Here is an 11,687-nt window from a genome sequence, read left to right as displayed (position 1 = left end):
GTTTTAACAAAGAGGTTGGCAGGACTTGGAGAGAATTCCTTTAGCAGAACAGTAGGACAACAACCTGGTTGGCATGAATTTGTCCTAGGTGGACAGGTGATGAAAATGTAGCCCAGTAGCCAGTAAGAAGGGGAAAGCAAACAAATTTTTTCCCCATTATTTCAATATTTTTGAGAAATTGCTGTGCCAGGAGTAGCTGTACAGCAGAATGGTTGGGATACATGGGCTTCAAAATCAGATACACTGGATTCTATTGCTGTTCCTTAATTTAGCAGTGTCGGGCTTCCCTGGTGCCTCAGCGGTAGAGAATCTGCCTGCAAGGCAGGAGCCGCATGAAGCGTAGGTTTAATCCCTGGGTCGGGAAGATCCCCTGGAGAAGGAAATGGCAACCCACTCTAGTATTCTTGCCTGGAGAATCCTATGGCTAGAGGAGCCTGGTGGGCTATATAGTCCATGGGGTCGCAAAGAGTCAGACACAACTGAAGCGACATAGCACACACAAATGTTACAGTAAAGAGGTTCTAACTCGACTGCGCTTGAGCGCCCCCATTCGGAAAGTCCATGGGGTCGCAAGAGTCGGACACAACTTAGCGACTAAACCACCAAACCGCACAGCTGCTGGCACATGGTGTGGGTTGTTTTTCTTGTTTCACTATAGTTATTAGATGCTCAGGTTAAATTCTGACTTTGCCCACTCAGCTGTCAGAGCGGTGGAGAAAAGGGAAGGGGGCTCTTCTGTAAGTCACTGAAGTCCAGCTAGTCTGTCAGGGACTTTATGACAAGACTGTCAAGAAATGGACAGTCTCGGGGCCAAGATGTCTCAGAAGGAAAAGCCCTAGTGATTAGGTCAGAAAGAGCACTGGACTTGGAGCCAGATAGACCTGGGTACCAGTCACCCAGTCTCAATGTTCTTTTTTTAAAAAAAATCTTATTCTTAAATAGGGCTTCCGTGGTGGCTCAGACGGTAAAGCGTCCACCTGCAATGCGGGAGACCTGGGTTCGACCCCTGGGTTGGGAAGATCCCCTGGAGAAGGAAATGGCAACCCACTCCAGTACTCGTGCCTGGAAAATCCCATGGACGGAGGGGCCTGGCAGGCTACAGTCCTTGGGGTTGCAAAGAGTCTTTAACAGGGACCATACTCCCTGACCTCACATGGAGCGTTGCTCAGAGTTAGATGATTCCAATCAGAAGACTGTTTTGCACCTGAGGAACAATGTAGAAATTCCACAAAGGTGCTCAGTTCCATAAAACCGGCATATCTCAGGACAGGAACCCAGTTCATTTTGCTGTCAGGACGCACTCTCTGAGGCCTTGGGGGTCAGCAGAACAGAAAGAGTCGACGTAGAATCTCCCAGAGGGCGCTGATCAGTTTGGGCTCCCTTCATTAGTAACCTCCTGGGGACTCCTGCTGCAGACCTGCGAACCTGGCCCTCTGTCACGCGTTACCTAGCAACAGCGTCCTGGAGTCTGGCCCAGGAGGCCAATCAGCGTGGACTTCGTTATTTCAGTGATGTAAACAGTCCAATCACTGGGCATTGTCAGAAGACACGTCCTCAAGCTAATCTCCCCAAGCACCAATGAGGGGTTAGGAGTATTAAGAGCTGGAGCTAAATATTTGGAGCTGGCTCTTATTTGATAAGATCATCTGAAGGAAACGAATGACTAGCTTCCGACTGTATTTGAATGATGGTTGTGAAGGCAGTCGCCGCCATATTCTCTTAGGGCATTTTCCGATGCCTTTGTTCACTCTTGAGTCCTAGAGTGACCCACGACGCTATGATTCCTCTGTTTTGGCCGCAGCTTGGCCCCACGTGTAGCCAGATCCGGGCCGACTCAGACGCCGGGTCTAGCAGGGCAGTGCTCCTTGGCTCGGAAAAGAGAGTGGCCCTTGGATTGGGGCATCCAGGACTTGGGGACTGGAAGAATTCAAGCCCGCCGCACCAGCACCGTTCCGCAGTTGAAGCCCAGAGCCTGGATCCCGCCAAGGAGGCTGTGAGCTGTTTAGCTTTACCGCCGCGGCCGAGTATTCTTGGAGAAGTGAAATCTGAGGCGCAGAAGGCTCTTTACCGAAAGTGATGTAGAGACCTATGGCCACCTGGGGGCACTCTGTGAGGGCCTTTCGTGGTCTCCCTTTATTCGTCTATTCACAGAGTACCTAATTAAGCGAGTTCTTAGACGGGAGCCGCAGAAGCGGATTACTCAAACCGGGCAAAATGCCTGAAGGGGAGAGGAACAGAGGGCGTAGTGAGCTGAAGCTTGGGGAGGGGCTGTCCTAGAGTGTCTACGAAGCCTTTTATAATTATTTACCACGATCATCTTGCTATGTCTATGACTGCTGCTGCTACTGCTAAGTCGCTTCAGTCGTGTCCAACTCTGTGCTACCCCAGAGAGGGCAGCCCACCAGGCTCCCCCGTCCCTGGGATTCTCCAGGCAAGACATAGTTTTGTTTTTTAACGGCTTTATTGAGATATTATTCACACACCATATAATTCACCCGTTTAAACTGTACAATTCAATGGTGTGGGGTGTTTTGTGTGTTTTTTTTTTTTTTTTTTTAGTATATTTAGAGTTATGAAACCATCACCACAATCAACTAAGCACATTTTCATAACCCCAGAAAGAATCTCCTCAGCTATCACTCCTCATTCTCTCCTCCCTCAGCTCCTGGCAACCCTAATCTGCTTTCGGTCTCTGTAGATGTGCCTTTTCTGGACACTGCATGTAAAGGAAATGTAAAAGATTTTGTCAAATTCTTTTTGCACATCTGTTAAGATGATTCTGTGGTCTTTGCCTTTATTTTATTGACACATGATGTATTACATGAATTAATTTTCAGATGTCATGCCAACCTTGCACCCCTGGGCTAACTCCCATCCAATCATGGTATATAATCCTTTCTATAACCCCACTAGAATAACAACAAAAAAGAAAACAAGAGGAAAAAAAAAAAAGAAAAAAAAACACCTTCCTATTCCTCTCTCTTCAGCCCATGATAATCACCCAACCACCATGCTACTTTGTTTCTATGAAACTGGCTACTTTAGATACTTCATATAAATGCAGCCATACAGTATTTATCATTTAATGACTGGTTTATTTCACTTAGTATAATGTCCTCAAGTTTCATCTCAGTTGTAGCATGTTGCAGAATTTCTTAATTTTTTGACTGGTTAATATTCCATTGTTTGTAAACACCACATTTTCATTATCCATTCATTGGTCCACAGATACTTGGGTTGCTACCACCTCTTGACTATTGTGGATAATGCTGCTATAAACACGTGTGTGCATAAATATCTCCTTAAGACCCTGCTTTGACTTCTTTGGAGTATATACTCAAAGAGGAGTTGCTGGGTAATAAATTATATTTTTCAATTTCAGAGGAACAGCTATACTGTTTTTGGTGGCACAGTGGTTAAGAATCTGCCTGCCAATGCAGGAGATGCACAAGATGGGGGCTTGATTCCTGGGTCGGGAAGATCCCATGGAATAGGAAATGGCAACCCACTCCAGTATTCCTGCGTGGAGAATTCCATGAACAGAGGAGCCTGTCAGGCTACAGTCCATGGGGTCACAAGAGTTGGACACACTGAACGACTGAGCATAGCTAGTTCACCTCTGGACTTGATGGCTTCTTATAACCAAATCACAACTAGCTATACTAATCATTGAAATTTGTTCTCTTTTTGTTGTTTTCAAATTATGTATGCTCTGTGTCTCTCTGCTGTGCTGTGCTTAGTCGCTTAGTCATGTTTGACTCTTTGCAACCCCATGGACTGCAGCCCATCAGGTTCCTCTGTCCATGGGGATTCTCCAGGCAAGAATACTGGAGTGGGTTGCCATGCCCTCTTCAAGCGGATCTTCCCAACCCAGGGATCGAACCCAGGTCTCCCTCATTGCAGGCAGATTCTTTCCTGACAGAGCCACAAGGGAAGCCCTGTGTCTCTCTGCTGTACTATAATCTTATTAATATTACTAGCTGTATTACTTATAGCCTATTTATTTTATAAGATTGTTGCCTCTTGCATTACCTAATGTATAACCAGCTTCCCTGGTGGCTCAGAGGTTAAAGTGTCTGCCTGCATTGCAGGAGATCTGGGTTCGATCCCTGGGTCAGGAAGATCCCCTGGAGAAGGAAATGGCAACCCACTCCAGTGTTCTTGCCTGGAGAATCCCATGGATGGAGGAGCCTGGTGGGCTACAGTCCATGGGGTCGCAAAGAGTCGGACACGACTGAGCGACTTCACTTCACTTCTTGCATTACCTAATGTATAACCAGGCCTCCAACAGAATTAATGGTGGCTAAATGTCTTGAGGCAATTGATCATATATATAACTCTATATTAAATAATTCTAACAGTGTTACTCTAGGTATGAAGAAGCAACAGGGGAAAACATTTCCTGGCCCTAATCCAAAAATAGCACATTGGGTGGCTGATCAATAAAATCCTCCTCTGACCTAGAAATGAAAATTCCTGGTGCCATGGGACAAATTGATTATGAAATGCCTCTTAAACCTAACTTGAATTTATGACCAAGAGGGGCCCCTGTATGGGGGGTGGGGTAGGCCCTGTATGAGAGTTCCCTGTGGCCAAGGGGTTAGGATTCCAGGCTCTCGCTTCTGTGGCTAGGGTTCAATTCCTCATGGGGGAACTGAGATCTCACAAGCCTAGGGGGGTATCCCCCCCGCACACCAAGAGGGCGGGGCCCTATGGAGAGGGAAGACATCCTGCTATTCATGCCATAATGTTGGCATGAATAAATGAATAATGAATTAATGAATGAATAAACCGCAAATGTTGCCCGCCATCAGCCACTAAAACCGCCAAGTCCCCCTGTCCCTGTCCTAATGGGCACCCTGAGGTGAATTCAAGACGGAAAAATACAGGAAACATTCTATTCTTTAGATACTGGGCTATAGTTACAATAAATTGCATATCTAAAGAACATTTTCAACACGTTCCGATGCTCTTCCAACAGAGAAAAGTACAATATCATTAATTTGAAATGTCGGGTTTTTTTGTGATCAGCAAAAATCTTTTGATTATTCCCAACACATATTTTTGTGGAAATATTATTTCCAACAAAATCTGCTATATATACTGGCTCCTTCCTCGGAGCAGTTCCTCAGAGCTATCGGAGAGAATATAGTCCTCAGTTAAGGTCCCTGAATAAAACTCAACTCGCAAGTTTCAGGCTGGTGCGTTTTTCTTCAGTACCACAAAATCTTTGTTCCTTCTGCTTACTAGCAAGTACCCTCTGACTTTTTCCTCATCGGTAGAACCAGGATGATAAGCATCACTTCACACAGAAGTAGCAAAAAATAAATGTTGAAATGTGTAATATGTTGGGCGTGGTACCTGCGTACAGGAAACACTAATATTAATTCCCTTCCCCAAAGGGCAATAAGGAACTAACCCACTATCAGAAGAGAAAGCCAGGAAAGACAACCCAGGGAAATCGCGGGCCCCGGTTGGCCAGAGTGGCTCCGTCGCTGAAATCCTTCCCTGCCTCGGCTGGGCTGCACCTCTAGGGAACAGGGGACCGTTCCTGACCCCGACGGGTTCGCCCCTTTCCGCCTCAAGACTCCTGGCAGTCACCCGACCCGAGGGTCCAGCTTATCTGCCCTTACGCTTCCCTTGGCTTCGTTCAAACAGGCCGCTTTCGGCATCATCCAATCAGAATGCTCGATCTTCGGCCGCTGCCCAATGAGCGCGTGGAACGGGGGAAAAAAGGGCGTGAAGCCCAATCGCAGCGCCATCACACTTGAGGGCAAAGAGGTTAGGCAGCCGGCATGGCGCTCCGGTCAATAAAATCGATAGCTGGAAGCTGCCTGTGTTTCAGGCAAAGGCGGTGCAGTAGCGGCGCCGCCATTTTCCCCGAAGGCATCTTCCGGTGCCTTTCACCCAAGTTCGGGCAGGAGTTTCCTGAATAACAGCGAAAGGTTTCCGTTAGCCCCGCAGGCGGCTGATTCCGGTTCCCGCCGGGCCTCCCCGGCACGCTCCGCACGGGTCCGGCGGGGGCTCCCAAATCCCCGGCCCCTCCAGCGCCCAGGGGCCGACGCTGGGACGGGCAAGGCCGTGGTGCCGGCTTCTCGGGTCCAATGGCGCGGCCTTCGCCTCCGCTTCCTGTGCGGGGACCAGGAGAGGCCAGACCCGGCCGGAGAAGGGGAAGGAGACCGAGGGCGGTGAAGTTCGGGGACGTGGCCTTGTACTTCTCCCGGGAGGAATGGGGGTGTCTGCGGCCCGCGCAGAGGGCCCTGTACCGGGACGTGATGCAGGAGACCTACGGCCACCTGGGCGCGCTCGGTGAGGCCCGGCCCAGTCTGCTTCCGCGGCCCGAAGGGATGGAGGAGCTGGGGGTGGGAGGAAGCAGGGAGTCTAGAGGTCCAGGGTCCTGGCCTGCGACCACGTTATGTCAGGGGAGGAGGACGGGAGCTGGGCAGATGATGCCACCGGGTAGATCAATCTACCCAGGATTGTGTATGAGCTGGGCGTGACTGGTTCTCCTTCCCTCAGGCTGCGCAGGTCCCAAACCAGCCCTCATCTCCTGGTTGGAACGAAATACTGATGATTGGGAAACGGCTGCCCTGGATCCACAGGAGTGCCCAAAAGGGGTAGCAGTCCAAAGAAGTGAGTGGAAAATGCCCCTGGAGGGCTTGCAGCCTCTAATGACTCAGTCCAGAGTTTTTCGGTGCCGAGGGGTAGCTATGACCCAAGCTGGAATGCTCCATTTACTGTATTTATTTTCACAACTTCAGAGTTTTTTTCTCTGTGATGGTGTCCAATCCCTGTTGTCAATTTCTAAACTGACCACATGCAGTTGTCTGTTGTGTAAATGGATCAGTGAACTTTTAATAAGAGTTACCATCCTCTTGGGGCTTCCCAGGTGGCTCAGTGGTAAAGAATCCATCTGCCAATGCAGGAGACCCTGGTTGGATCCCTGGGTCAGGAAGATCACCTGGAGAAGGAAATGGCTCTCCATTCCAGTATTCTTGCCTGGAGAATCCTATGGACAGAGGAGCCTGGTCGGCAACAGTCCATGGGGTCCCAAAGAATCAGACATGACTGAGCAACTAAACCTCCACTTCCAACACCCTCTTGCCTCCTTCCCAGGACTCTGCCTCCAGCCTGTTTTAAATTGGGCTCTAAGACAGCCTATAGGGCTTCCCTGGAAGCTCTGAAGGTAAAGAATCTGCCTGCAATGCAGGAGACCCAGGTTCAATCCCTGGGTCAGGAAAATTCCCTTGAGAAGGGCATGGCACCCCACTCCAGTATTTTTGCTTGGAGAATTCAGTGGACAGAAGAGCCTGGTGGACTGTGGTTCATGGAGTCGCAAGGTCAGACAGGACTGAGCAGCTAACACTGAGAGTACCTATACCTCTTGAGTTTTCTAGGTTTGGATTGAAAGGATGAGGGAAGAGTGGTCTGGCGTGCACTGGCCTCTTTTTGCCCTTCTGGCCAAGTGACCCTGATCAGTGCAGGAATCTTTAGTCCTCAGGATGAAGTAAGGCTCTGATTAAGGCCATTCAGGTAACTGGAGTTTCTTTGCCAGGTTCTCTAAGAGCAGGGATTTTTCTAAGTTTTGACATACTTCCTTGCTTAAAACTTTTCAGTTTTTGCCAAGGCAGTTGTCAAATGGTTGGCAGTTATATGTAAGTCAGTTGGGGAATTTGGTGAAAATACACATTTCTGGACCCTATCCCAGAACTATTCATTTACTCATATAGATGTGTGTGTATGTGTGTGTGTGTATTTTCAATAGCCCCAGTTGATTTGGCTGTATATTTAGGTTTGGTTCCCAGAGTGTGGTCTCAGACAACCAGCAGCAGCAGCAGCATCACTTGGGAGTGTATTGGAAAATGCAGAATCCCAGGCCCCACCTTAGACCTGCTGAATCCCAAACTGGGAGTAGGGCCCCACAGTCTGTTTCATACCCACATGCTCAGTCACTGGGTCGTGTCCAACTCTGCGACTCCATGGACTGTAGCTCGCAAAGCTACTCTGTCCATGGGATCCTCCAGACAAGAATACTGGATTCGGTTGCCATTTCCTCCTTTAAGGGGTTCTTCCCAACCTGGGAATTGAACCCTCATCTCCTGAGTTTCCTGCATTAATAGGCAGCTTTACCACTGCGTCACCTGCGAAGCCCTAATGTGTTTCATTAAACCCTCCAAATGATTAGGATCACAATAAAATTTGAGAAGCATGGACTTAGAGGGCCTTATGACCTAGTTACTGCCAGATCATACCTCATTTGTTTTCATTTCCTGCCTTAAATTTAACCTCTTCAAAAATTTTTTGGTGTTTATAGTCAGGTTAATCTTTCCAAGAAACCTTCCCTGACTTCTCCAAGCTGGATTAGGGGCTTCGGTAGTGCCCTCCATATTCTGGAGTGGTATGTCTCACTTGGTTGGTTGTCTGTGTCACTAACACTCCTTGAAGATGGTGTTGAGTCTGTTTTATAACCTGTAACACTAATAGGAAAGAGTAGAAGCCCAGTATTTGTTAATTTCTCCTTTGTGTCCCTGTAGAAACCAGAAAGAAGAATGAAGAGAAGGAAGTATTCCCACCTAAGGAAGCGCCCCGAAAGGGGAAGCGTGGTCGGCGGCCCAGCAAACCCCGCCTGATTCCCCGGCAGACCTCAGGAAGTCCCATCTGCCCTGACTGTGGTTGTACCTTTCCCGATCACCCAGCCCTGCAGAGCCACAAGTGTGCCCAGAATCTGAAAAAGCCTTACCCTTGCCCAGACTGTGGGCGCCGCTTTTCCTACCCGTCCCTGCTGGTCAGTCATCGGCGGGCACACTCTGGGGAATGTCCCTACGTTTGTGACCAGTGTGGCAAGCGGTTCTCCCAGCGCAAGAACCTCTCCCAGCACCAGGTCATCCACACAGGCGAGAAGCCCTACCACTGTCCTGACTGCGGCCGCTGCTTCCGGAGGAGTCGGTCCTTGGCCAATCACCGGACCACGCACACGGGTGAAAAACCCCACCAGTGCCTGAGCTGCGGGCGTCGCTTCGCCTACCCCTCCCTGCTCGCCATCCACCAGCGTACACACACCGGAGAGAAGCCCTACCCCTGCCTGGAATGCAACCGGCGCTTCCGCCAGCGCACTGCCCTGGTCATCCACCAGCGCATCCACACGGGCGAGAAGCCCTACCCGTGCCCGGACTGCGAGCGGCGCTTCTCGTCCTCCTCTCGCCTGGTCAGTCACCAGCGGGTGCACTCTGGGGAACGTCCCTACGCCTGCGAGCACTGCGAAGCCCGCTTCTCCCAGCGCAGCACACTGCTCCAGCACCAGCTCTTGCACACGGGAGAGAAGCCGTACCCCTGCCCGGACTGCGGCCGCGCCTTCCGACGGAGCGGCTCCCTCGCCATCCACCGCAGCACGCACACGAAGGAGAAGGAGAAGCTGCACGCGTGTGATGACTGTGGTCGCCGATTCGCCTACCCCTCACTGCTAGCCAGTCACCGGCGCGTCCACTCGGGCGAGCGGCCCTACGCCTGCGACCTGTGCTCCAAGCGCTTTGCCCAGTGGAGCCACTTGGCTCAGCATCAGCTCCTGCACACGGGGGAGAAGCCCTTCCCCTGCCTGGAGTGTGGCCGCTGTTTCCGCCAGAGGTGGTCTCTGGCGGTCCACAAGTGTAGCCCCAGCGTCCAGAACTGTGGCCCTAGATCTGCCATAGGGGCGCCTAGCCAGAAAGGCCAGGCCCTTTAGAAGGGGAGGGACTGTGTAAGTTCATTTCAGTTCATGGAGGGGGCCCGGAAAAGGGAAGGAGCCCCCTGATCATACAGATCAGAGTCAGAACTAAACCGTGTTGCTATACAGAGATGAAGTTTAGTGTATTCTACCATGCTGGCTGCCTTAACATACGTATCTAGAACAGATAGCCTCAGTAAGGAGAGGGGACATTATGCGGTAAAAATTTTCCAACCTGCCCTGTCCTAAAGGACTTGCTCTGTGTGGGGTATCAGGCTAAAGATTCTCCCCATCTCATTTAGGGGCTGTGTTTTCTAGTTTGTGCATGCAGTCAGGAGGATCCCATTCATGGGGTGCAAGATCTTCCCCCTCCTCTGCCTCTTCTTCCCTGCTAGGTTTAAAACAAACTTGGTTTAGCCCCCTTTTGACAGTATTCCTGCCAAGTGATCTGCCCTTTAAAACCTCCCTTAATGCAGCTCACTACCTCACAAGGCGGGTCCTTTCACTGTGGCATAGCTCTGACCTTTAGAAGGCCCTTACGTCCTACATTCTTCTTCCCTGGAAGCCTTGCCCAGAATATGTTTAAAACTTGATCTACGCGGCAGCCCTTCAGAAAACGTAATCACAGATATGTTTCCATGTTTTCAGGTTCAGTTCAGTTGCTCAGTCGTGTCTGACTCTTTGCAACCCCATGAATCGCAGCACGCCAGGCCTCCTTGTTTTCAGGTTAAATAGCATTAATTTGGTCAATCATTCCTAAAAGACAGGCTTTCAGTTCCCACACGTGATCCCTCCCCAGGCAGGTCCTGGTTTTTCGATGTCTTTTTAAAAGAGTCATACAAAATAAGCCAGCATCATAGTGTGCACTATACCTCCTTGGTCTGGACTTGTTTGAAGAGGTCTATATTGTACTGGATTGGAGGTGGTGCCAGTGTACCACGGCTTTATTGGGTTGCAGACACCTATATATCTAAGCTGTTTTTTTAAACCGCATGCTTAAGTCTTCTGCACCCTGCGTTTGGAAGTTTGGTTCAAGGTAGGTCTGGGACATAAGCACAGGTGAGCTTTGGGAGACTGATATTAAGGAAAAGCAGGGTGGGGGAGCTGTGGTCTAGCAGCAAGAAGTAAAACCAGGACCAGCTTGTACTTTATCTGGTGGATTTGAATTTCTTGGGAACTGGGTTTCACTCCTCCCTGATTCTCATGAGAATAAGGAAACACTAGTATAGAACCTTCTGTTGATTCCTCTGTCAGCATCTTTCATGAAATGAGGCGAGGCCATTCAGGAAAGTTAGAAAGTTAGATAATTGAATATGAAGCAGAAGTCTAGTCATCAAGTTGTGTTCATGCCTGCCTCCCTCACAGAAGCTCCATATGGCAGCAGCAACATGTTTTAACCTTTGATATGCCTTCATGGCACCCATCCCTAAGTAGGTGCTCAGTAAAGCTTTACTGAATTAATTAAACAAGGCCTACCGCTTGGCCTTGGGGAGCTGCACCAAATTGGAATTTCCAAACATGATGTATAGTCCAACCCTTGGAGTCTTTCATCCTCCTATCCATTGCTTCTTCCCTCATTTCTTCTGCCATCAGCCCCAAGGGTGTGTGGCTGGGGCAGAGTGTTTGTAATTACCTCTGTTCTGGTTTTTAGCAAGTTGCATTGTAACTGTTTCTTCTTGGATTGATGGGCTACCCCAAAGCAGAGGTCATATCAGATTGGGATTCATTAAAATGTCTGATGAGTGACTATGTTCCCTGTGGAATTATTGTTTATAAAATATAAATCTAGTTCCTTGACTAAGGAGGCATTTTTATAGTTATAATAGAAACCTTGCCCTTCCCTAGCAGAGACCTACTAGAATTCTGCCTCACCTTCTGTTGTAGAACTGATTATTTTCCCTACTTTTATCACCAGGCTAACCCAACTATTTCCTTTCCTAGGAATTTTAGAAATTTCTTTGGACCTCAATTGTAACTCATAAAATTT

General features: G+C 49.2%; 1 protein-coding gene across 1 annotated transcript; it reads left to right on the top strand.

Annotated features, from left to right (window-relative positions):
* On the top strand, positions 5,684 to 11,449 carry LOC102172682 (zinc finger protein 689). Its single transcript, XM_005697708.3, has 3 exons — positions 5,684 to 6,309; positions 6,520 to 6,633; positions 8,535 to 11,449. Exons 1-3 carry the CDS (start codon positions 6,105 to 6,107, stop codon positions 9,716 to 9,718), a joined length of 1,503 nt encoding a protein of 500 aa, XP_005697765.2. The 5' UTR covers positions 5,684 to 6,104; the 3' UTR covers positions 9,719 to 11,449.

The sequence above is a fragment of the Capra hircus genome, chromosome 25, assembly GCF_001704415.2.
Source record: "Capra hircus breed San Clemente chromosome 25, ASM170441v1, whole genome shotgun sequence".
Taxonomy (NCBI): Eukaryota; Metazoa; Chordata; class Mammalia; order Artiodactyla; family Bovidae; genus Capra; species Capra hircus.
The sequence above is the reverse complement of the archived record's forward strand: the minus strand, read 5'-3'. Positions and strand labels throughout refer to the sequence as shown.